General features: G+C 39.5%; 1 protein-coding gene across 4 annotated transcripts in view; it reads left to right on the plus strand.

The window, feature by feature from the left end:
* Nucleotides 1-26,807, plus strand: part of tbc1d1 (TBC1 (tre-2/USP6, BUB2, cdc16) domain family, member 1) — a 44,329-nt gene extending 17,522 nt beyond the window's left edge. For 2 of the 4 annotated variants that reach the window (XM_044028519.1, XM_044028523.1), the window contains 17 exons: nucleotides 239-330; nucleotides 809-925; nucleotides 1,897-2,022; nucleotides 2,466-2,608; nucleotides 3,090-3,353; nucleotides 4,283-4,399; nucleotides 4,571-4,684; nucleotides 4,880-5,013; nucleotides 10,329-10,523; nucleotides 13,268-13,429; nucleotides 15,356-15,514; nucleotides 18,417-18,517; nucleotides 18,634-18,777; nucleotides 20,336-20,495; nucleotides 21,542-21,711; nucleotides 24,766-24,942; nucleotides 25,413-26,807. In XM_044028519.1, coding sequence (XP_043884454.1) covers nucleotides 239-330; nucleotides 809-925; nucleotides 1,897-2,022; nucleotides 2,466-2,608; nucleotides 3,090-3,353; nucleotides 4,283-4,399; nucleotides 4,571-4,684; nucleotides 4,880-5,013; nucleotides 10,329-10,523; nucleotides 13,268-13,429; nucleotides 15,356-15,514; nucleotides 18,417-18,517; nucleotides 18,634-18,777; nucleotides 20,336-20,495; nucleotides 21,542-21,711; nucleotides 24,766-24,942; nucleotides 25,413-25,676 — 2,639 coding nt within the window. In that variant the 3' untranslated portion in view covers nucleotides 25,677-26,807. The remainder of the gene's footprint in view (nucleotides 1-238; nucleotides 331-808; nucleotides 926-1,896; nucleotides 2,023-2,465; nucleotides 2,609-3,089; nucleotides 3,354-4,282; nucleotides 4,400-4,570; nucleotides 4,685-4,879; nucleotides 5,014-10,328; nucleotides 10,524-13,267; nucleotides 13,430-15,355; nucleotides 15,515-18,416; nucleotides 18,518-18,633; nucleotides 18,778-20,335; nucleotides 20,496-21,541; nucleotides 21,712-24,765; nucleotides 24,943-25,412) is intronic. The other 2 variants (XM_044028520.1, XM_044028522.1) reach the window with 2 other exon arrangements.
* The last annotated feature ends 503 nt before the right edge of the window (nucleotides 26,808-27,310 follow it).

Raw genomic sequence — 27,310 nt, forward strand, 5'->3', positions numbered from 1 at the left:
TGTAGTTGGTTTGATAGACAATTACAAGGAATAAAAACATATCCTCTTAAAGTGGGTAGATGGGTAAGGGTCGTATATAAACAAGACTTGTACTATATTTTGTAAATATTTAATACTCATATATGATGGTTTAGAATAAGGAAGATTACCTATACAGTCAGAGCTGTACACTCACACGACTCATGGAGACTATCTTTGTCTATAATATATTTTGAAACTGTATTTCCATCATTTTCAGGTCTACACCCATCTAAAACCAAACTGGAGCTTCAGAGACATTTGGCCACTCTGGACAATCATACACAAGCATCAGTGTTTGAAAACACAATGGTAATGCCTTTGTTCTGAAGACCAAGGTGTACATTTCGTAGAACCTCCTTTGAAATGACTGCAACTGAAAATAATTAGTTTGTACATTCATCATGACTGAAATACTGTGGAAACACTAGATTTTGATACTGTATTTACAGTGATACACTAACATTTTGGTACACATCACTTACAGTAAATCTGTCACCTATTTATTCCTTATTTTTTAAATAATTTTCTCTCTCTCACATACATGACTCTTTGTCTCCTTCCTCTGAAACACCTGTTGAATTTGTTTGATTCATTTTTACGTGTCAGTACTTAACTGATGTAAATAAAAAGTGCACTCTATCAGAAGTGATAGAAGTGAGTGAGATGAATGCCCACCAGTATTTCTTTATCGTTCAGCTGACATCTGCTGGTGATGCAGCTGAACTGCAACACTGCCTCTGTGCTCAGTGGGCCTATGTCTGAGACCTTTCAATGTGTCTTGTTTCAGAGGGCTCGCCCCAAGAGTGATCAAGAAGAGAATGAGTTGGTGATGGCCTCACTGAGGAATCTGTATGAGGAGAAACAGAGGAGCCATCAGCACATACTGCCTGGGGACAGCAAACAAGTAATGTTTTACCCATATTATGTGGACACACACACAATCCAGGTTATCCGCAGGGTCCTGAAAACTCTAAAATACAATAATTTGAGTTTTAGGCAGTTTTGCCAGGTCTTAAATAAAACGTTGAAGAACGTTACTTTTATTGAGTTATGAAGTTTGGTAATTTTGGAGGAAATGTTTCAATTTATACTACGTTGAATATAACAACAGAACAACAGAATTTATCGTCGCACACTCAACATGAGACACTCTGGCAACGTGAGGATTGGATTAGCTTGTTACTTGCACAAAATGGGGAAATGCAGGTTCATTGATGCATTGCTTCAACATAGTGATTTTCATGAGTGGTTGAAGCCAGTTGAAAACCAGTTTCAAGCCTGCTGCACCTTCTGTAAGAGGACGTATTTACAGTATACATATTATATACGTATATATATACACGTATACGTGTATAATATTACAGTAGCTCGCAACATCACCCATTATTGTTCCACATCAGGAGGGGGAGCATTAAAGTCCGGCCCCATTGTGACCATGGCGCACACACACCCTCACGCATCACATGTACAGCCAAGGCACTAGCTGTACAGTTTTTCTGAGAGATGTTCTGTGATGCAACATTGTACTTGTTACTCACAGTTTTGTGTATTTATGTTAATTGATAAATACAATTTGCAAGTAATTCTGGGACTCAGACCTTTGCTATGCTATATACTTTTTTGACAGTGTGGACATGAAGCAGGTGTTAAATTGTGTTCACATTGGTCTTAAAAGGTCTAAAATTTGACTTGTTAAAACCTGCAGATACCCTGAGAAACACTCCAGTTCTTTCTCTGCTTTATATTGCTGACTGCTTGTCATCTTTCCAATTATGTAAGTGTCAACATGTCCTTGACAGAGTATGTGACCGAGAACAGACAACACAAGATATTTTTATTCCTTTTGTGTCTGTGTTCACTTGCCTCCTTCTATAGGGGTGTGAGAAGGCAGCTCTAGTGCCTGTTGAGGTGCAGCAGCAGAGTAGCAGCCGGCAGCGACTTGAGCAGTTCAAGAGCCGAGCCAAGCGATCTCTCACTGAGTCCCTGGAGGGCATTTGGAAGGTAACATTGATTGTTTTGCCTTGATTTGTGTGCAGAGGAATGTTGTCATTACATGCAGATATGCATGTTAATGGAGATGTTTTCAGTCATACTGCAAACCGTTAGCAGCAGTATTGCTTTACTATATAATCAATCACTTTCTATGTGCAGTGCAGAAATGCCACCGGGTGACAAAAGATCTTAATATCACTATACTGACAAAAACAGAGAGAGTCGTGTGGAGCTGATAGTCTTAATCGGAATTGTGTGCACTTATTTGACAGTGTTTTCAAAGTAATAGATGTTTGTTTGCATTTAAAGGTTAAGCTCTACAGTTTAAAATCTTAGAAAATGTGTTGTAGCAAATGGTAATCCATGAAAAGCAATCTGGAAGTATTTCATGAAAAAGTTTAAAAGTGACCTACATTTACAGTATATAACCTTGAGTTGTGTGTTTTTGTCAGGGGAGCAGCAAGGCCAGGGTTCACAGAGACAACAGTGAAGGAAGTGACAGCAACTCTTCCATCTGTACTGTCAACAGCACCCAATCCTGCATAGATGACCCTTTGTCCGCCTCCTCCCAGTTATCACTCTCCAGCCCACTCAGGTAAACACAGCTAAGCACATTTTCACACACACACTGACTCATATCTTGGCTCAGAGTCGTCACTGTAGTTGGAGCAGTTTTACTTGTTTTATTTGGACTCTATGATTCATGTGAGCCTGGTTCATGTGAGCCTGGTCAGGCTCAGCCTTTTATACAAGTGCATTGACCCAGGGTTGACGGCAGATGTTGAAGCATTGATGTCCTGACATCTGTAAGCTGGTCACAACCTGCTGGTGAGTAGTTGCTATCAAAGCTGCCAGACACACCTGGAAAACCTACAGGTGCAATGGATGAACAGAATTTGTCACAAACACATGATTAAATTATTTAAAGCATTTCCCTGAATTAAGTCTTGTGTCTAAAATTCTAAAATATGGTTTTCGTTTGAGTGTTTTTTTGTGTGGGATTATGTTCAGTTTGTGTACATTAAATAATGTCTACACCATTTGCATCTCACTTTCTTGCCATGTCATTTTTTCAGGAACCACAACTCAACGGGAGACCTGAAGTGTCTTCAGACCTCCCTCCACCTGTCCCCCTCTTCTTCCTCTTTACCTGGTGATGCTCAGCCACAGGGTTTTCGCCGACGGGCCAGTACCTTCAGCCACTCTCCCACTTCCTCCTCAGGACTTGAGTACTCCCCAGTGCACACACTAACTCACACTCCACAGGACCCCACTGCCGTTACCAAGCCCAAGCTCGTACGACACTACTCCGTCAGCACTGACACGCCCCACCAGAGCAAGTAAGGATAGAGTCTGTTTGTATCCACCTTGGCAAAGCACAAAGAAACCTTGCACCTGAGCTTAGTTTGTTTGAGTAGTTTGATCTATGCTATCCAATGTGGATGTGATCTCTTCCTTTTCTGGTTAGGAGTGGGGTGGTCAAACTTAACCTGGCTTTTTAAACGTGTGTTTTAAATGTTTCATGGTTTGTTAGGCCCTGTCACCACTACAAGATAGTAAGGGTGAAAAAAACAAGTTAGCAAGAAGGAAATGAAATGTAAACTTAGAAGAGAGCGTTGGCGGGTTTGCTGCTGGTGTTCCTCAAACCATACATGTAGGTGTTCTCTCAGATAGGGAGACTACCCAACGGACTGACACCTTTTGACAAAAAGATAGGTTGTCAAGTCTGTCACAGAATGCAAAAGTGGCAATTTCTTTTCAAAGAAATGTATTAAGCATTGACAGCATTGTCTTGATATTTAAATTGTTTTTGTTTCTGTGTAGTTATACCATGTTGTCATTGAGTAATGTGTATGGAAATACACTTAAATACTTCATAAGCATTGGCAATGACCAAGAAAACACTTGTGACTGCCAACTCATAAGTTGTTGAATGTGTTTAGGAGAGCATTCCATTCTACAACTCTTTTATTCAGTATTGTCTTAAAGAAATGCCTGTATGATTAAACTGCCAGCTCAATGCCTTGTCAGAGAAATAATTCTCCTTATCTTAAAATCTCCCTGTTGATTAAGTTACACATTTGTGTGCTAAATAAAACTCCTTAGACAATTTTACATAATAAACTAAAATGGTAGAAATCGCTGCTTGCATATCCCCTATCTCCAAGCTCTTCCTTTAACCTTTTGTTGTCGTGCTTTTTTCAGTTGCTTTGATTGTCTTTGCACCTTTTCTTTTTCTTTCTCTCTCTGTATTTGCACTGGTTCTCAGATATGCCCCAACCAGCTCCATCCTTCCTCCTGTTTCTCCCTCCAATTCATCCCCCTCTCTTCTGCTTGCGCATCATCCTTCCTCCCCTTCTTCTGGAGCCCGTCTCAATAAAAGAAGGTGAGATTCCTGCTTTGTTTGTGTCTTCATCTCATACCTTATCTGCTTTTCTGTTGACACAAATATTCACCCAAGCAAAGTGTGCCTGTGTGAGTAGCCCTGTTTCCCTTCAAGTGTGTTCTGTTTTCTACAGTTTTCTTCCTCTGTTTCACACTCATTTCTCCATCTCAGCACTCTGGTTGGTCTGCGTGCTCGTCTCCACTCCTCTTCCTCTGTTCCTAATTTTCTAAAATTTCACTTTCTGGCCCCTGTCCATGAGAACGATTTTCCAGAACCAAAGAGCAGGTACATATATATGAACATTAAACAATCATATCATTGTAATATATCCAGCATCATTCAATTCATTTTTTTAATTCCTTTAACTGATTTTATGTTAGTCATTAGTTAATCCATTTTTATTTCTTTATAATCTGATTCTTACTGGTGTGTGTGTCTGTCTCTGTGTGTTAATTTGTGTACGTGTGCATGTGTTTCCAGGGATGTGGCAGCTCTCTCTACACCAAATTCAGCCGGCGGGTTAGGGGGAAGCCCTCTGTGCAGTCGTCGCCACTCGTGGAGGCAACAGATTTTCCTTCGGGTCGCCACACCTCAGAAGAACACGGACATCAGTGGTAAAAATACACAGTCTTGCAGTAGAATGTATCTTTATATTTAGTTTCTGGTAGGGACAAGTCAATCCATTGCAAAAGGACACTGACTTCAACATAATCTATCACTATAAGTTGTACAGATAGTTAAGGTTTATGGTTTCATATGTGGGGGCACATATGAAACCATATCTTTGGGGATGCAATTGTCTGATTTCATGTTAACAGCATGAGTAGAGTTGATTCACTCAACTCTCTTTTTTCCCCTCTCTTTCCTCTTGTCACTTTGGCTGGCATGAAGACACAGACACACACATCAACAACAGAAATGGATAAAACATTTTTTTGTTGCACAAAAGACTTGACATCCTGTGTATTTGCATAGATGTGAGATCCAATGAGATGTCGTCCCAAGAGACGCATCCAGGATGCAAGTTAATGCCAGATGTGAACAGTCATACTTGTGATTGATCTCTTAAGACAGATGTTTATGTAATTTTAACAGCTAAGCCTGGTTTATACTCCATTGCATGACATTCACCTGTACAATTTCCATGTGTTGCATATTTCCCCTGTTTGTTGGACTCCTGCTTTTCTCTCAGTAAAAGTAAATTCAAAATCTCTTCCACCTCAGTTATATCAACAACTCAAATGCATCCATTTACAAAATGAGAAAAAAAACACAGATGTACAGTGACAGTACTGAGCGGGACTTACATACAAGTTGTCTCAAGGGCTGAAAGCACTCATGAGGTAACCAGTTGAGCAGGTAAATGCTGCATTCAATCATTTTTTTGGCTTAATTTTAAGATAAGATAAGACTTTATTAATCCCACGATGGGGAAATTCAGTCGTTGCACAAACATGAAGGCAGTAACAGTGGGAAAACAAATTGTAAAAGACAGTAACAATGACACACATAAATAAAATAAATGACACTTTATTTATACATACATACAAATAGAAAAAGTATCGAAATAGCAAATGTGTATAATAAATGAATCAATACTCTACATGCCTCCTTTAATGCACTTGCCAAAATAACAGGCCTCTGCTATGCGTGCATGAGAAGGAGAGTGTACGTGTTTGTGTGTTCTTAACAACTTTTGCAAGCACAACAGTAGAATGACTCTGCATGCTCCAGCTGCAGTTACGGACATGTCGTGTTTGGTGGCATAAAGCAGGTCCAGGTGAAGACACTTGTTTAACCACACATGTTTTCTCATACGTACATGCGTCCTTCATAATCTACCAAAGTCAACAAACAAGAGCAACACACCTCAGATGTTCTTTTGTCAACTGTGCTTGTTATGAAAAGACACACAAACACAAAAAAGGAAGGGAATGAGAAGAATATATTTTCTGCCTAATGTCTTTCTTGTATGAATTTGAATTTACACCTCACTTGTAACAGTGATTTTGTGTTTTTTGATCCTAATTATGTTTCTGTTGTTGTTTTTCATGTAAAATGTGCCACTCACAAACATCTTTTGAAATCTCATCAAAAAGTAATTTTTAAAATCCATTAATGTAATGTATTAGACTAGATATTACAGTTACTATGCTGTTTCAAAGCGTCTCACTTAAGTATTTAAAACAGATTATTTTGTTGGCAATTTGAATTCTTGCCCTTTGGGAAGATTGATCAATTATCCTTAAGCATATGTCTTAGAGAACCATCACAAATCTTGACTTAACCAGTAACTGTCTTACACCTCAAAACTTATGATTGACTGTATTAAATTATTTATGTGAGCTTATTACTTAATTTTTGTCTGTAGGGCTGATGTTTTGATGAAACAGACTGGACTGAAGTTTGCACAATAGTTTGATTGCCATGGGCGAGTGACAGTCCTGTTGCATATTGTGGAAGTATAATGCAAAAGAGTGTTTTACATTTAATGAAACATTGATCTGATAATAGATAACTTAAAAAAGGATCAATCTTTCCTATCAGTATCAGTTTATGTCCAAACAAGTTTCATTGAGTGTGTGTGTGTCTTTGCAGATGTGGGAATCATGCTTGTGCTTGTGCATGTCTCACATCCTGTGTTTTGATAATTGTGTGTGTGTGAAGATGTGTTGACAATTTAGATGGTTGGGTTTGTCGCACTGTAACTCCAGCATAACGCTTCTCTGAAGAGTGAACAAAGTTCACCACATCGAAACTTAGTGCACTATCATCAATGTGTGAAATTGACCACGTAGTTGAATTTATCAATATGACACTTTACACACTCATGGCATCATTGCATTATTCTGATTATTTGCATTTGTCTGTGGTCAGCTGATCTCACACTGGTCCACACGAAGGTTAATGTCGACACATGTTTGCAGTGCCTGTGTTAAAGCAGCTGTTGTCTGTCACACATTGCACCAGCTCCAAATTGATCACAACAATCATGATACAACTAAGTCAAATGAAGCTTTCGTCTTTAAGAGCACAACAGAATAGTTTCAACCACATGAAAACTACATTAGCAAAGTGGTCTTGTCCACATTGTGTGAATAGCTATGCACTGCTTTCTTCAGAGTTGTTTTTTGTGCTGCCACTAAGGGGTGCCAAAGTCTAAAATGTACTAATCCTACACATTGTATCTTTAATAACACAGCGCAGCCACAAGCATTTCCCCACAGTTCAATCACCACATGTTCTGAGCTCTCCAAAACAACTGAAACACATAGGGAATTTACATTAATTTGTTGCTTCTCTGGTTGGTTTGTTAAACGCAACAAAAAGGGACTAATGCCATATTAAAGCTGCCTTTCAACTGAATAATATGCACCTAATAATAATATTATTTCTGTTTTTAAGTGTCACTTAGTGCAAATCAAGTGTCTTCTCAAGTGTAAATGGGTTTGCAGGTGAATGCTGTGTGAATGTTGTGAAATATATATATATATGTATATATATATGTATATATATATATATACGTATATATATGTGTATATATATATGTGTATGTATATATATATATATACGTATATATATGTGTATATATATATGTGTATGTATATATATATATATATGTATATGTATATATATATATATATATATATACATATGAGGTCATGGGTGTGTCTTTGAGGGGGTGGCGGTGTCTCATGGTCATGTTGACAGTCCACACACAGACAGCGCCAGAGTGAAGCGCCTGTCTTGTTGACCCACTTTGCATGTTGTGTGTGTAGAAATGTATGTGCTGGGACTTGATTCTGGCCAAAATCGCGCATTTGCTCAGGGTGTGGATTGTGCCATTTTGTACAAGCACACGTGCCAACGTGTGTGTGTATACGTGAATTTTCTACCCCTTAGGACCTTTTCTGGCATAAAAACTGACCTTGTCAGGATTGATTCTGAGTCTAAGATTTTAATTGTGGTTATGTTTTATCATGTCCTTGTTGCTATCATGTAGATCGAGCATTTACATTGCATGTAAGCTGGTTAGGTTTCAGTTAAGATGAAGGACTAATTAATTAATTTGCAGTAGTCAGTAGAAAGTCCCTCCAAGGATTTCAGAATAAGTTTGTGTGCATGTGTGCCTGCATTATTTTAAAAGCAAATTCTCACATAATGTTCTGTTAAAGGACTAGAGCAGTGTTTGTTTACCCTAACCAATGCGTGACTCAGTTAAGAGAGTTCACCTTTTCTGTGCGTCTGTTACCCATGTGTCTGGTATGTTTTCATGCTTTTATAACTTAAGAGCCAAATATTTGTACAGTGACTGCTGGTCCCAAGAGACCTTTGAGTTTGACTTATGACTTATACATAGACACAGACACAAAGGCGCACATTAGTGTTAGTTTAGTTGGTTTTTTTTTTTTGTTAGGCTTAAATAACTCAGACACACGTCATTGTGTGTCATCATGCACGTGTTTATGTGTAATGTGTTGATGGACGGTATCATGATTTATCTTTGAAGATAAGTTTTGTTGGACTTAACTGAAATAGTTGAGATTTTTCTCTTTGGTAAGTTGTGTGTGACAACATATTTGAAGTTTAGGTTAAGGTTGGACTTTGGGTTAGGCAAGTAGCAGTTATAAGGGAGGTAGTAAATAAAGGTCAATGTAATGTCCTCTGATATCTTAGAGGGTGCATGCATGGGCATGTGTGGGTGAGTGAGAAGTAAGTGTAATCTGCATAGTTGTTATGTCCCTTCTCTAAACAACACAGGGTATTTTGAGGTTTGGGATCCACCCTGTACTTTGGGGTGGAGTCACGAAAACACTTTTCTGTTATTGTGTATGTGTTGCACCCTACTGTGTAAAATATTTCTATGTTTAGTTTTTTTTGTATTGCTGTCTTTGGATTGACAGTGTAAGAAAGGGTCAACCTTTCTATTTGTAAATAAAGTAAAGCTTTGATTTAATAATGAAGGAATATCTTCATTAAAAAATCAACTAATATCACAGTGAATTCATTGTATCAATTTCCATCTCCATATTGGCTTTTTTTCTCATTACAGAGCCTAGGATCTGTAGTTTCTAAGTTTGTAATATTAGTAAATGTCCATCGCAGTGTTTACGTGCACACAATACCTGGTTACCCAGCTGCACTATGCATGCATGCTTTGCCCTGCTATTTTTAGGCAAAGATGCAGCTGTGTTTTTTTAAAACAACATATTATTTTGCAAACAATTGTCCTTTTTCTCATCTTACGTACTGGAATACAAGTGCTCTATGAAAACATCCCTTCACCTTTCCAATGTGCACAAGCGCACAAGAGCATACCCCGGTATTGGACACTATAACCTATAGAAGTTTTGTTATTTTAAAACTGCATTGTTAAAGCAACAAGTCGACTAAGACTTTTTCACGGTACTGTATAACATCAGCCATGTCATTTTTAAATATTTAATGCAGCAATGTCTTAAGTCTTCGATAAGTTGGTCAGGAGAAATGGCTGTTTTAAAACTAATTACTTGTATATAGTGTAAAACCATTAAAAATGGATGGCTGGACTGCTTCCTAAATTGAAGCCAATCATCTTTATTGCCCACTGGTGGTTGGCTGTGTGAATATGTATGGCTATGTCATAAACCCCCCTGTTAAGTTTCTTTTTCCCCATGGTCTCTGTCATATTTTGTACTTCTTACTTCACAGATGAAGTTCAGATGTTCATTTTATAAGTAGATTATGACCATTAATTTAATGCTATATAATTGGGGATGACTTGCTGAGATTGACTTGATCAAGCAGGTATTTTGTGCAACTTACATCTCAGTTTTATTGATCTCTTTTTGATGTGTGGTAGTGTCACTTATTATACTATTTTATTATCTACTGTATGTTATTCCTTTATTGCAGTGGACACCTAATGTTATTGTAATGTGTTTTTCAGAGCGAACAGAATGCTGTCTGGACAGGGGGCGAGTATGTGTGGGCCAGGTGGCAGTTGGAGGAAATATAGACATGAGAGTGGTGACTGAGGAAAGGACAAAAAGGAACAAAGAGGAGCTCAGAGATCTTTGGAGGAAGGCCATCCTGCAGCAAATCCTGTTGCAGAGGATGGAGAGGGAGAACCAGAAACTGTTGGGTGAGTTTGATGCTTTGAATCACAAACGCAAAGACTTGAATGCAATTTATTCCCATGTTCACAAAAAAAGAAGGGTGGGGCTTCTTGAGAATTTTGGAGCAGGTTCTGTATAAATGGGTGGATCCAGGACATTTTTGTTCCACTTTCCTTAACAGAAATAGGGCGTTTGCCATGGCAGAGGTATACACTCTGTGCACTCTTCTAGTTATAATTAGCATTAACATTAACGTTGCAGTGCACGTGGTAACTATCACATAGCACACTGAACAGCTAACGTGAACTCTCAAACAACTTAAGATTTGAGTGTCTACCTAAAAAGAAATAATAAATATTCCTTTAGATGAGTTCATAGTGTAAAACTTTACTGTACCAACCTCTATCATTGATATTATTCAACCACAATACATTCTCCCTGGTATCGTTTCCTGCTAAGTTGGACTGGATTTGCTGCCAGTTCAGCAAGCTCGTTTTTGTTTTTTTTAACGCCATTGAAGAAGACAAGAATTTGTTTTATCTAAAAGCAATCTAAGTGAGTCTGTCTTTAATCCCTCTCTGGCAACATACCTCTTCAGATGTGTATGAGAACAGGTAATCAAGTGGACACCTGTTAGTGCACACGTGCATTGTTCCTTTCTGGTTAGCATATCAAGGTGTGTCATCTTTATCTAGGCGCAGTTTGCACGTATCATCACACACCTAACTATGCGTCACACCCCTTACATCATACACCCTGTATAAACCATTGAGACACATGCAGGCCCTTCGCGAGAAGGCCATGTCCATTTTGCTTGGGGCCCCCAAATTCCTTCAAACGGCCCTGGACACATGCTACACATATATAGAAATAATGGCTCTATAGCAGGGTGCAGCATATGGATCAATCCCCCTGTTCAGCCTCAGAAATACACAAACATGCACACTTACAAACAGACAAAAACACAAAGTTGCCATAGTTACATTGTACAAAAACATTCACATAGCCAGTGTGTGAACATTTTTCTTTGGCATCCATTGTTTTATCGCGTTTTATTCCTCTCACTGTGTGTGCTCCACCTCTCTATCTGTTAGTTGACTGGGTGTAGCTCAAATCTTTGTCCTCCATTCTATTAGTTTATCTCTTTCACTGTTGCCTGGTTTATGGGTCATCTGTGACAGCGTGTGTGCACTCCAGCATTAGTGTGTGTGTGTGTGTGTGTGTGTGTGTGTGTGTGTGTGTGAGTCTTTGTCAGCACAAGGGTGGGGTATCCTCTCCCGTTGTGCATTTATCATGGTAGGGGTGCAGAAAGGGAGAGAAATGGAGAGAGGGAAGCAAAGGAAGATTGTAGAGAGGAGGGATGTGCTGCTAAATGGGCCTGAATCAAAGAGTGAATTCCGATAAATTAGAATCTTCCTGTTCTAGACTGCTGATAACACAGGCAGCAGAATCTCTGCCTCTTCAGCAGCATCTATTCTTACTCTGGGTGTGTCAGCCTTGTGTGCTGTCCAGGTTTTCTTACGTTATTCTTCAGGTCTTCCAGGTCACTCCTCCTACTTGTCTGTCTTTGTAGATGCCGTGATGTACAGCATTTTTACGATGAATGCGTACCTTGTGAGATCATCTCAAGTCCTCTTGCCAAGTTATTTGAAAGTGTGTTTGTTCTGACATTGTTCCAAAACACTCTGGTTTTGTAATATAATTATTTTACTTATCCTCCCTTTGGTTATTAGCTATGATGTTATGATATATATTTTACATTTTCTTTTACCAGTAATAACATACATCCATAAAAAGTTGTTTCCTGGGTGTTATTTGTGCAGGTTGAATTTGGAAGTTGCCTTCTGTCTCATATCCCATAGAGATGATATTACACTGTCCTTTTCTGCCAAGTTGCATCTGGTCTCTGGGTGGACACCACACATGGGTGGAAAGGGTGGGGCCATCCTCAAAGAAGAGGAGGGAAAAGAAAAAAGGAGACTGACATTGCCGTATGAGACAAATGTGGGATCAACGGAGGAAGAAAAGGGTTGAGTGTTGGTAGAAAACTGAAAGAGATGAAGCAATGGTCTGTAGGGGAAGAGGTTAGAGGAGGGGGAGAGGAAGGGTGTTGTCAAAAATAGAGAACAGGAGAGGGGTGCTGGGTGTGCCTTCACCTTTTTTGATCACTGGTTTTGTAACGGTAACGTTTTTTGTAAGCTTTGTATGTTTGTGTCAAACTTGTAAACTTACACACTAAAAAAATGATGGGTTAAAAAACAACCCAAATTGGGTTATTTTTCACCCATCATTTGTTTAGTACACTGGTGTCCACTCATTTATGTTCTTATGTTATGATCTATTTTCCTCTAAATGGGTATAATTTACAAAATGGACATTATGTGCTATTGGAGAAGACCCTAAACTAGCTATTGAGACAATTATAGTATTTTAATATAATGCTTATTGATGTTATAAATCAAGCGAGAGGCTCATTTTTCCATATACTATCCAGTCAATCAGACTTCTTTTTGCAACTACACTTGCAGAATCGCGCGCTTGATGGCCATTTGGTATAGCCTTACTTCCTATTTAGCTTCACCCACCAAACTGGAAGACGATGTCCACAATTTATATACAGTCTATGAGTACATGCCCATGTATTCCTACTTTACAGCACAGACACATTCGCTCCTGCCAAGCTATTGCAACTAACGTACGCATCACAGGACCAAGCTGAGAGTGTCACGTTATTGAGACATATTTTACATTGTGTTACGTTGTGTTTTAGCCTCAGAAAGCAACCTACAGAACAAGCGCCTAAAGCTGGACTATGAGGAAATCACCCCATGTCTGAAGGAGGTCACTCTGGTGTGGGAGAAGATGCTGGGAACTCCTGGGCGAGCAAAGGTCAAATTTGACACAGAGACCATACATGCTGCTGTTGCACAAGGTATATATTTGCCCCTACAAATGCTTTTATCAGTGTTTCTTGGAATATATTGTTCAGGTATTTGCAAATATTGACTAGAGCTTGAATTATGAAACTGAAAATGTGTTTGGTAACACTTATCCTTATCATCAGCCTCGGCCAGTGCTGTTTTTGCAAACGGAGTAGAAAGGGAGCACATGAATGCGTCATTTCTAATCCAGTGTTAGTGATTATATTGAATTTGGTATTTCCCTTGGACAACTTAAGTCCATGTTTTCTTGTCAGATTTTTCCGTTCTGTCCATCTTCTAGTATCAGCATGTTCTGCAGGGAGGACAGTAAAGGTTACCTCCTCTGGCTTCAGCATATACAGCAACATACTGTAACAGGAGGGGTCTTAAGTCTAGAGCAGGCAAATGCACACAGAGATGACACTGGCCGACAAATGTCAATGTTGCAACTTTGAGAAGTATCCTCGGTAGATAGATAATGACGCAAGCTGATGTATCAAAAAAAAAACAAGAGTAGTGTTTTACTGTCTTGAGGTTAAATGCCCTCTTCTGATGTTAAAATGTTGACAGCTTGATGGTTGTAATCAGCCTCTTTATCCTATGCTAATAGAGTTTATATTACCAAGTTAATTAGCCCATTAATTCTTTTTTCATTTTATTACCTGATTTACTTGGCCCCTCTCTCATTGTTGCATTTAAGGTGCTTTTGACCAAGGTGAATTGGTTGCCTCTTCACAAATAAAATGCAAATGAACTCACAGTCTTTATGCATATCTACACTCAATGGCTGCAGGCTATGGCTCGTTATTCATTGTGAATCATGTGTGTGAATAGTTAACATTTTCCATTTATCTCTAGAAACCAAATATATAATTGTCTCGAAATACCTTAACACTTAACTGTTGTTGTGAAGCTGCTCGGCAACAACACACAAGATTTACATAATGTTTGTTGGATTGAGTAGGGTGTTCCTGAGTCTGAGGATTACACTTAGAAAAGTTACATAAAATATGATTCTGTAATAACAATATTCTGTCTTGATTTCCCAAATATTAAACACAACATTCACTGATTTGTCCATAACCATAGCATACCTCCTACAAGTATATTTGACTGTAAAAAAATGCTCTCAGAAAAATTACTGGGCTGACATGACTTGTTTTTGCAGTTTAGAAAATGTTTCCAAACATCATGACAATCTGACAGCCTGTCAGAAATAGTACAGACAAGCTCTGTCACAATCGTGAACTTAAACTGATGGTTATCTGTCACACATATAATTTTGAATAACAATTGCATTATCACTCCTATGCCTTTCATCCTGTGTCAGCTGGGATTGGCACCAGTGTCCTGGTGACGCTCCTGTGGAGGATAAAGCTGTGCATAATTAATTCATTGAATTATTTTCTGACCATGTTATGCCATATTTGATTACCATAACATTGATTCATATTCAATCATTCAACTATACAAAAGCTATTTATTGACATTGAGCATAAATATTAATATAATTAATCATAATGACTTCAATCTCTCACCGGGATTGATAGCAATAATGCTTTGTTCATGTGCTATGACACTATAGCAGAGCAGGCACAGCCAGTGAAACAAACAAACAAATGGTTATAAAAGAGGTGGAAGTTGTGAGGAAAATGTGATATTTCTGCTTCATCCAGCTGTTCAAGTAAACTGAAAATAATAGCTCCTCTCTTGCATTCGCTGTCACTATCTTCAATGTCATCTTATTTTTGTGTTTGGAGATTGTTTGGTTCATTTTATGAAGTTATGATTACTTGTTTTCTTTCCGATTAAAGCTTTTCTTTACAAGTCGTACTCCTGCACTGCTATCGGGTTTGACACCTAAACATGTTGTACCATCTTGTCCCTACCTCACCCCACCCATCACAACCCCCCCTCACATCTGTCACCTCTGGCAGGAGTCCCTAGGCAGCATCGCGGGGAGATCTGGAAGTTTCTCTCTGAGCAGTATCTGCTCAGGCAGACTGTGCCGTCCCGACCACCTGCCAATCACACTCCATACAAAGAGCTGCTGAAACAGCTCACCTCGCAGCAACACGCCATCCTCATAGACCTGGGTAATGCACACATACACTCACACACACACCCTGTATTTGTTCACTCACCCATTTTCAAATGCTTAATTATGAAGCTATTCTGAATACCGTACACACAAATACGCACATAGTGTCTTTCCCCCAGAATTAGTTTCCGGCAGCAGTGCTCTTGTGCCAGGGTTCTTGAAGAGTTCACAACTTTTTTATCTTAATTTAGTGTCCAATAATCTGTAGGGTAAACACTGTTCCTACACATACGTATACACGTTTTTTATTTTATATACAAGATATCTGCAGAGGTTCAAACGAGAGGCCTTAAAAGTTATTTAAATTCCAACATTTGTTTAATACTGTATATTATATATTTTCTGTCCATAAAGTATTTTTTTTTTCAAATCTTTCTAGAATAAAGTTGTATTATTACGATAACGATTCAAGCAAAATCTCAGAGGACTAGCTGCAACCTGCGTCAAGATGAGGAACGCGGAGCATTTTGTGGTTTGGGCTTCACAAATAAGGAAATACTTCATCTTTTGGCACATCAGCGTCACATTATCATTACTTGTGCAAGAAACTGAGTATGTTTCGAAGAGGTGGAAGGAAATCTATCTCCTCTTGGAGGTGGAAATGGCTTGTCGTGGTTACATCTGCGTGCTGTTAAAAGAGGTTTTGTCATTTCTGGAAAAAAAAGCGAATTACATTTTTGGATCCAGGAGGAGTGGAACTACGGCTAGCGAATAATAATAAAAATAACAATAATAATAATAATACGTTTAATTAAATAGTGATAAATTATTTCTCGTAATATTTTGACTTCTTTCTCGTAATGTTATGACTTTATTCTAGAAAGATGAAATTTTTTTTTTCTCTTCAATTTGTCCCTTATGCACTTTACGAAGTTTAGTATTGAAACACTTTCACGTGTGCTCTTAACACCTTCTACCCAAACACACAGACACACACACCCCACCCATATAACACCCACGTACACCCTATTTACACATCCACCCACATATTCATCCCGGCACTTAACCTTGTGTGTTTTTGCTGTTGACCTTGTGTCTTTCATCTGCCTATTATGTTATTCACTCTACATCAAATAGGGTGGAGACGGTTGTAACAGCACATACAGTGATGGTTTTCTGACACGTCTGAAGCTAAAGGTGTTACTCTCTGAAGGACACAAGCACACACACAGTGTTTATGATACTGAAGCAGCAAAAAGAGGACACATTGCAACTTGAAGCCTTGTGTTCGCTGTAACAAAAAGAGAGATAAACGAAATATATCGCTAGGCCTGACAAATTTATGAAACAAATAGCTCAAAACTAACTGTCTTATCGGTTGTTATCATGAATATCCCTGCAAAGCATCTATTTCCTATTCCCAATTCCATATGACGGCATCAATTAGCTGTGAAGGGTTTAGTGGTGTGTAAGTTTGCAAGTCTTTATCAGTGCCAGGGAGAAAGGGAGAGAGGAAAATTAGTTGCCTAGCAACTGCATAACACTGTGCAGGCTGCTTGGGGGAGCATTTTTTGTTAACGGAATATTTATGCCATCTTTATGAATATGTTAATTAAAGAGTTCAAATTGAATGTCAGTTAACATATCGCCACACTTTGTAAGCAATAGCCCACTGCAGACTGTGACATGTTGTCATTGTTTCACTTGTAAGTGCATGGTTCACTTCACATTAGGCGAAGCAGAACCGTGCGTGGGCCTATAATCACAACATACATTTGCTTTTATAGAAATTTGAAAGCATTCAATATGTGTTGTATCTTCTTTTTAATGCCATGCAGAAACATTCTATTAATAAAGATACAGAACACACATTTTACCTCCGATTTGTAATGTTTTACTGTTTAATTGTTTATTGTCCATAAAGAATTTTAAAACCACAAGACTGGTTTCTCCAACTTTCCCTCAGATGCAAAATAATATTTATTATTTATCTGACATTTATCACCATAGTAATCAATATCTCCACGTGAATTATTGAATTAACACAAGTTAAGCAATAGGAAGGCAGTATTTGTTCTTTTAAGGTCAGTGGTACCACACCTAACATTCAGTATACAAAACAGTGCTACATGCTCACAGACATGTTGCTTCAGGCAAGGGTGTGAGCTCTAGCATTTTGTTCACAAAGAGAAGACACCCTACCACCACCACTTACAGTTGTCATTGTCTTCTCCAGAGTTTTATTGTCACTCTGTAAGTCAAGAAGCTCAGTCCACACACGCACACGCACAGGTTTGTGCAGCTATTCTTTTTACAACACTGCATGGTCTTCCATTCATTTGGACAGCCTGAAACAAAGCATTATTCCTAACCTCAACAATAGTCAGTTAATGCCTAAACTAACCATGATGCAAAACCATGATTCAAATCTTAGCTCTAAACCAGTTCCTCACAAATTAGGTTCTGCCTTGTAAGGACCAGGTTTTGGTCTCTCTGAGGAATGCTGGTCCTGAAAGGTCCAGTGTTTATGCTAGAAAAGGTCCTAATACAAGTACACACAAACACACACACCTGCCAATTACCAGCCTGTCAATGTAAAGAATGTTCTACAGATTGCAGGTTGTCATTATGTTGTCACTTTGTATGTAGCATCTGCATTTACATGCTAAGGCTCTGAGGGAAGTCTCAGGAGCATTCATGTGTGTCTCCTTTCATGGACATGTTTTTAAGCATGTTGCCACATGCTTCTTTCTTAACAACAACAGAATGTGTGAAATCCTACATCATCATATACTTTGACAGCCCACACATAGGCTTAGGCGTCTTATTGTAGTTCACTGAGATTCTTTCCAGGAGTCTGTCAGTCAAAGTCAAAGTAAAATATATTTATTAAAGCCATTATTGAGCTTCCAGGTGTATATCACAACTCATATGGTTCGTCTTTTCTTCTTTCCCAGGTCGCACTTTTCCTACTCATCCTTATTTCCAAGCCCAGCTGGGGGCAGGACAGTTGTCTTTGTACAACATACTGAAAGCCTACTCACTGCTGGACCCTGAGGTATCATTCAGTTCTTCAGCCGTCCTTTGGCTCTACTCCTCTCCATCAATTGATGGCCTTGACTGTCAAAGTTGTTTAATTCTAGTCCAAGTTTGTCATTGTTGTTATTGTTGTAGGTGGGCTACTGCCAAGGTCTGTCCTTCATTGCGGGAGTACTGCTGTTACACATGGGGGAAGAGGACGCCTTCAACATGCTGAAATTTCTAATGTATGACATCGGGATCCGTAAACAGTACAGGCCTGACATGTTTATCCTCCAGGTAAAATGTGCACATACACACAGAACTTTCACATGCCCGTTAATCAATTGTTGTATTTGTCTGAGATTATTTATGTGAAATGTGATGCATCTCAGTCCCTCCCGTCTGTTGACAGAATCACGGTGATCAGTTTACAGCTTCACGTTCAAACAAGGGGACAGATTTTAAAGGTGCCATGTCATTGGCAGAGTTAAGATGTGGTTTCTGATGCTTTGTTTGCTTGAGAGTTTAGCTGATGTGAGGGGTTAACAGGAGTCATGCTTCAGATTGATATTAAGTATAGTTGAGTGTCGGATTTCAGCCTAAGATCTAATTACTGCAACTCGGGATGAATATACTCTCCAAGATCAAGCTGCATCATGCCTGAAGTATATACTCCACGGTTATTGTGTTTACATTTTTCATAACCTGCGTAAAATGCACTCTCACATTCACTGGGTGCCCAGAGCATGGCCTTGTCTCAAGCCAAGGTCTACGTGCCTGCTGACAGCTGCATGTAGTGAACAACCAGCTTGTCTGATGTAGTGATTCAACCAGCTTGTGGCAGACGGTATAAAATCTTTGGTTTGTTTTAAGCTGTAGTGCGTAACCTCTGTTGCTCTACGAGGAATTCTCAGTCATTACCGAAACACTGCCGTTTACCCAGGTGTTCTTGCAGCACCCCAATCTCTCTGTCACCCAGCTGTTAGAAGCATTTATTCCTTCACTCAAAGAACAGAGGTGACAAAAACATGGTTTCCAAGACCAATGGGCAATGGGATCTGTGTCTGCCCACAGTCCTGTTTCTGCTTTTAGTGCCGTCTCAAGAGGTGTCATCTTTTATTTTTATTTCCTATTTTATTTTCATTTTATTCCTTTTGCTGAAAATCCAGGTCTATTTTTTTATTGGCGAAGTTGCATGTTGCTGCTGTATAACCCTTACCTGACCCTGTAGCCTTCAGTTAATATCAGGTATATCATATATCAGACTTCTGATATAAATATTAAAGGCTCTCACTAGGATATAAAGAAAAGCACTTCATACAGTCAGTTGATTTTACACAAAATGAAGTATTCTATCTTCAATTTCTGCCAAATGAAATTCACCTTCACCAAGCAGTAGAATTCACATGTGAAACATTCTGTGGGCAATTCTCTGTGTTTTCATCAATACTCCAACCTGTTGCAGTCGACTTGCTTTGCGAGCACAATGCTGCTGTTGTGCTCCTTGACTCAGTCAGTCTTCCTGTGCACGGTGCGAGAATGTGGATGAGTGACACAAGATTCAAAACACTGCTCGATTGAGAAATACAGAGACAGTCCAGTGGAGCCAACAGGCTCAAACAGTATTCTGTGAACTCACTTGACAATGGCTTGAATGTAACGGACACTTATTTACATTTATGAATTACACATTTTAGGCAGTTTCTACCTGGTAACATAGGTCCCATGGCCTGCAGAGTTGATCATGATAGTGGCCATTATATCTGGTTTGCCACCTACTTACACCATGTCCAAACCATATACTCTTCCAGTCAGATCAATAAAATGAAGTGTATATGTGGCATGTTCATGTCAGATTCAGATGTACCAGCTGTCGCGGCTGCTTCATGACTACCACAGGGATCTTTACACCCACCTGGAGCAGCAAGAAATCGGACCCAGCTTATATGCCACCCCATGGTTCCTCACTGCCTTCGCCTCGCACTTCCCCCTCGGCTTCGTGGCCAGAGTCTTTGGTAAGCTACAGTAATATATTGATCTGCACTCACATAAAATACCTTTGCTGTGTTGGTCTCTTTTTCATATGTTTCTTCTTTCACCATCTAAAAGACAAAAGTTTTTAATGAAAAGTGGTTGAGCACGATTGAAATGATAAAAGCTATAGTCAGCATTTGGCAAAACCAAGTTATACTTTACATCTTTGGTAAAACAAAGTTCTGACAAAGGCCAAAGTGTGGAACAGAGATGTGAGTGGAATTGAAGATATAAACTCAAGTTTCATGTTCAGTTTAAAATAAGTGCAATACCAGTGAGTCATGCACATGTAAACACATTTGCAACACCGCCTCACGTCCCTCCTGTTGTCATGCTGAGTTTCTGACATGGTGCTCACACACTGAACCCGACTGACTGGCACCTTGTGCTCATCTTAGCATAACGATAGGGGTAGCTTTAGCTTACATTACATGTCATTTAGCAGACGCTTTTATTCAAAACGACTTACAATGGAATTGATTACAATCAGCCAGGGGTGGAGTCGAACTTGCAACCATTGCGACCATGATGTCTTTCGCACACAGGGTACCGGTCTTAACCACTGAGCCACTCCACCCCTGGTGGAGTGAAAGTTCAGTGAAAGTTCAGTGAAAGTACTCATTTGAGTACATGTGTGGGCATCGAAGCACTTGAGAGTGTTTGACATTATACTGAATATGGGACTCCACTCCCATTCCTTAATCTGTTGCATGATCTCATGCAATGCTGCCCCACCCTGATGCATAAAAGCACACACATAAACTCACACACCTACTCTTCTCTATATTCACCCTGGCCTATATTTATATTTACTTAATTCTTCTTCTTACGTAAAAGCATCTATCATTTAGAAAGCTCTTTAAGTCCCCTATCAACACAATAAGCTGTGCTGTGTGCACCTGTCAGTCAGTTTTACATTATGTAATTTTAAAAAACGTCATGGCACAACCTCTTCTGACCCACTATCTATCCACTTTGTTTTTGGGTTTTTTTCCTCTGTTATCTTCCACTCTTTGTCGGCCCTCAGATATGTTGTTCCTGCAAGGGTCAGAGGTCATCTTCAAAGTGGCCTTGAGTCTGCTGGGAAGCCACAAACCTCTGATCCTGCAGCACGACAACCTCGAGTCCATCGTTGACTTCATCAAGACCACCCTGCCGAACCTGGGTCTGGTGCAGATGGAGAAGACCATTAATCAGGTTAGAAAACAAGTCAGATTATAGTCATATAAGTGCAACTATACAACTACCATTTTAGATGTATTTCATTAAAAAAATTGTTAATCTTCTTGGAAATCAGGGGTAAACAGCAGCTATGTCTACATGGACACAAATCATTGTAATAAGTGCCTGACGAACAAGAATGCTTCATGTAAACACACACAAATTCAAACATTCTGGTGCAATACAGCCTTTTCAGTAAGGAATTTAATTCCGATCAAGAAGGGTGGTTTATGTTTGCCAGAAATGGATAGAAACATGGCGGGAACAAAAAGCAGTTCTGTAGTTTTCGTTTTCAAGACTTTGAAAGAACTCTGGCAGTAAATTAAATATGCTTGGATTGATGTAAATGTCCTCCTATTTATACTGTTTTTATTTATGTATTTGCCCTATTCTGTTTATTGAAAGCAGGAGCAATTTGAGTCTGTAGCTTCATTTTGGAGAGCACATTGTTCGAGCGTAGTTTGAAGAACACAATCTTTTGGAAAATAAGAGACACGGTTGATCAGCTACTACTGTTTATGGACAGTCAGACAACTCTGTGCAGGTCAGATTGCTTAAATTGAATATTTGAAAAATTGATAAAACTTTGTTCACGTAGATAGAGCTACTTACTGGTTACTTTTTTAAAAACAAATTCAAAGAAGTCTGGCATTTCTATTTTATTTTCAATTTATGTATCAAATCGCATTTTTAAAAACCCACATGAGTCTGTCTCTTTTTCTTTTGAAAATTCTTTTGGAGATAATGAGCTCCAAGCATGTGTTATGTGTTTGTTTTCATGTCTGACACAAGCAATTTGATTGTTAATGAAAGTAGCCTGTCACAACAACCTCTGCCACAGAACAATAATCAGGCCTCGGCTACCTAGAAAGTACTTGTCTTCTAAGTTGGTTATTTCTTTCTTTGTTAACAATGAAGCAAAAAATAGAACAGTCACTCACTGTCTACCACTTTATCCTCCTAATGTGGGTTACGGGGGGGCGGGAGTCAATCCCAGCTGACATTGGGCAAAAGGCGGGGGCACACCCTGGACAGGTCGCCAGTCTTTTCCAGGGCAAACACACACTGACACTGGTGCAGATGAGGACAAGAGCGTTTATCCCATCAAACTGATGAATGACTGGGAACCCTAAGTAATGATACTGGTAAAATCTGTGTTTGTGAATAACACCATGTGAAAAAGGTCCAAAAAGCCAGGTTTATTCAAGACATGCTGGAGCATTACATACATATGTTGTATGAGTTAAACTCAAAGACTGACCAATCCAAAATCCAATTATCACATGAAAGCAACAAAGCTGGTGCAGACTTATAAGTACATTACGCAACAAAATATATAACATTAGTCTTCTAATCCAATCCTATTTTATTTATAAAGCACATTTGTGCAGTATACAAGACACAACACCAACAATAGCAGGGCTAAGAAAGATCAACAATACATAAGTCACAGATAAAAAAGACAATAAAAGAAGAAGAAAATAAGTTGGGTTGAAAGCCAAATAAAATCAATATTTTAAACGAGATTTAAAAACAAGAAGTGTGGGGACCTGCCTGATGTGGAGTCAGGCCTCATTCCACAATTTAGGAGGTGAAACAGAGAAAGCTCGGTCCCCTCTAAGCTTCAGCCTTGTTTTTTGGACAGCTAAGAGGAGCTGGTCTGCAAATCTTTAGTGACTGTGAGGGAACATAAGGCTGGAGCAGATGACAAAAATAGGTAGGGGCAAGATTATGAAGCAAATAAAAGAATTACTCCTGGAATGATAGCATTTTCATCCAGAAATGCTACATATTACATCTTTCAGCCATGGAGAATAACTGGAAGCAAGACAAATAAAAAGACAAAACAGATAGTGACTGAACCTGTTACACTGCTCTGCCACAGCCTCTTACCTGTTTTATTGTTCATTGTATAGGTAAACAACACAATAAAGAATGGTATTGTGCTTGAGTGACGGCGGCTAACAGCGCGAGCCACACCCTTTGCTTGTATCAGTGATGAAGGCAGCTGATGGGTGGAGTGTCGGTGAAGTCATTTAACCTTTCACCCCATGAGTCATTATCTGTGGGGGAAAAAGCAGGGAAAACCACTGTCAAAGTCAACAGCATCGCGCTGTGTCATTACTTTACTTACAAGTCAGTCTCTATAAACAAACTAAAAAATTAGATGTGTGCTAATGTCGAATGTCAGCTGTCTGGAGACGGTTGGTGCTGTTGGGACTTTGATACATCGAGCACATAATGCAGAGATGTTATCAAGGTAAGCTGTAGTTTAGGAAGTGTGCTTTCACCTTGTAATTTCCACATGATAGCAGAAGGGTGTCGAGTCACGCTGTAGCCTGCCGGTACTTTCCCTCCGGTGTCACTTCACGTCAGACGGTCTATATGCTCACTGTGGTGTGACTCACAGTTGTGCCACACACAAACAACAGGGAGTGTACAGGATGTGTGGAGCCGTGTGTACAGAACATCTCCCTCCATTGTTTGTTTTTACTGTTGTATAAATCTGGGACATGTAGGTCAATGATTGCAACTAGTCATTTTGGTTAATGTGTGACATTAAAAGGTTTCGTTTGACCGTAGCGATGGCCATCGTTCCAGTGTTGATAACATTTTTTACTCACCGGGTTGCGTCAGAGATCAAAATAAACGTCACTGTGAGGAAGTAAGAAACAAACAATTAGTTCTATTAACACACCCAAGCCTTTGACTTTGTTGGAGTTCGCTTTTAATTTAATTTTCAAATAAGTGGCTTGGATGATCTTGTTTAACCGGAAAGTAAAGGAAATTGTCTGGCAGCACATCTTTGTGAACAGGTGAGCTCAGTCAAAGGCCACAAGAAATGTGAACAAGGTGAAAAACATTTCATTCATTATAAAAGTGGCATAACTGTTGCAGGACTGACATCAAGGCGTATTGCAATTATTGTAATTGATGTGATGGAAACTGAAGTAGTTTGTAGATTTGTGGACTTCTGATAGATTTCTGGATTTCCAAAAATGTTAAGCTTTGTAAACTTTCTCTGTCAAGGTTTGTGAGATGGATTTGTCCAAGCAGCTCCAAGCTTATGAGGTAGAGTACCACGTCCTCCAGGATGAGCTGCTGGACACGCCCCCAACTCTCAACCAAAACCAGCGAGCCGCTCAGCTGGAGAGAACCAACCAGAGCCTGCGACAGCAGAACATGGACTTGCTTGAGGAGCTACAGGTACGAACATCACACAAACACAAAGTAGGGGTGGGAATCACCGGGTATGATTCTGTGGTAATCAATATACTGAAAGACAAGCATATAGTGATGCCTCACGATATCTGTCTATCTTAAGTGCAGGATTTCTCTATTTATTCACAATATAGAGAACAAAGTACTAAAGTCTGTATTGAACGTGGATGGAGCATCTCTTAACGTAGCCACCATTATCCTGCTGTAAACTCACTCTACTTCTCCCCTCATTCATTTGAGACATCAAGTAGCGACACCTGGTGAGTGAAACTAGCAGGAACTATTTAGTTTAGAGTGTCTTAATTTGTTAATTAAAATATATAATTTGCCCTGGCGTATCGATTATCGTATCGCACGAGGAAGGACGACGATATATCACCAAATCAATATTTTGACCCAGCCCTAAAGCCAATTTTTCTCCATTTTAACCCCAATTTGGTCCCCCATACCACCAGGTATCCCATGCTCGTGTGCACAGTCTTGAGAGTCAGTTGGAGGCTTTGGTCCACTCTGAGGGTCGACTGAAAGAGCAAGTTTCCGCACTGGAGGAGGAGAAGCAGCAGCTGCTGAGCACGGTCGCGCGCCTCCAGGACCTCTTCATCAACCTTGGCTTACAAAACTCCCTCGATGGACAGACACTGACTTCACCTACTGAAAGGCACTCAGCAGCAGCAAAGACAAACAGAACTGGGGACTCCCTGCTTCCAGAGGGTTCTTAACTACATATGATAAATGTAAAAAAAAAAAACGTAAAGTCAACCAGAGGAGAAGCTGCCTGGTGAAGACTCTGGAAGAGGGAGGCGTTTGTCCTCTTCCAGGCTCAAGAATGTTTTAATAACAAAACAGGTTACAACCAAAATGTGTGAGGGAAAAATGAAAGTATGGCGTGCTTGAGTCCTGTAATTCCACAAATGCCCTGGTCCAGGTCTCTAACAAATGTAAATAAATGTTTGACCAGTCGTCCCCAAAGAAAGCACTGTCTCCCTGAGCCTGTGCTGTGAAAACAAAGCAGTTACATTTGCACCTGTACTTGTATGTTTGTATCTTTTAATGTTTGTGAGTGGTGTCGCTCATGTGTTTTAGAGGGTTAGTCAAACTGTGCCGTGCGGAACAAGACTCAAATATCCCAAAGACTGACTGTATTATATGTAAAACAAGCTGAAAGTCTCCGACGATATCCTGAAACGATATGTTATGGATCATCCTGATGCTCTGTTAGTAAGGAGAATGAAAGTGACGTACAGTATTTGCAGAAAAGTGATCAGAAAGTGAAATGAAGGGACGAGTGAGGATTGTGGGGTTTTTTTTTGTCTGATAACCCAATCTGAATGAACCTTTATTTAAATAATGTAAGATCCTGGTCAGGATGGTGGTTCTCATATTCAGAGGTCTTTCCTTCTTTATAGTCTTCCACAGTTTCCCGATCCAGTGCTTTTTAAATGACATTGAGTTACAGTAGCCGACAGGAAGAGTCACACAATAAATCCAGTCCATTTCACATCCTGTTTTTCACCTTTGGATATGCGCTGATTCGCCAGAGTAGGAAGGGGAATGGATGCCGTTTCAGCAGAAGACTTGAAACAGTTGCTGTGATCCTTTTTTTGTGAGACCTAAGTACACACAAACCTTTTTTTTTTTTTCTTTCTTGTGAGTGCCTGATTGATTACTTGTCGCTGCAAAACAAACGTGTATGTAGACTTCAGTTCTGGAGACCTGTGCTGCTGCTGAGACACTCTGTAAATCATTTACTGTATTCAACACACTGAAATCATTCAACCGAGTGTCTGTCTGTGTGTCTTTGTGCGCCTATGCACTCCACTGATTTACACTGTAAAGTCATTTTGCTCTTACTCCTGACTCTCCTTGCACATGGTTTTGTTTCATTTCTTTGGTTGTAATGTACTGTAAAATACATTTCATAACCATTCAACACATCTGAAGCCAGGTGTCTTTTTTTTCTCGGGCTGGTGAAGGGGACGGTGCGTCCTCCTGTCTTAACATGCCACTCATTTTGAACGCTATGGACTTGTTGTAAGGTTTGGGGCATATGGAATTATGCTGTACACAGTATTTAAAACACAGACATGTGTTTGTTTCCTGGAACTCCGACGTTGAAGAAGAGAAAGAACATGTTGGGGCAAGTTGGTGATCTGTTACCTTAAAGCATGCACAACAGACAGAACACCAACAGCACAACTATAACGACAAACAAAAGGCTTTTATTTTTCCAGTAATCTGAACCATATTTTCTATGCGCACTTTAAAGCATCTCACTTGCCTTGGACGTGTTGTGCCGACCCAAGCCCAAACCCCCAATCACCCCCCATCTGATCTTTTCTTCTTTCTTTTCATT

The sequence above is a fragment of the Solea senegalensis genome, linkage group LG6 (genome assembly GCF_019176455.1).
Source record: "Solea senegalensis isolate Sse05_10M linkage group LG6, IFAPA_SoseM_1, whole genome shotgun sequence".
In the NCBI taxonomy this organism is placed as follows: Eukaryota; Metazoa; Chordata; class Actinopteri; order Pleuronectiformes; family Soleidae; genus Solea; species Solea senegalensis.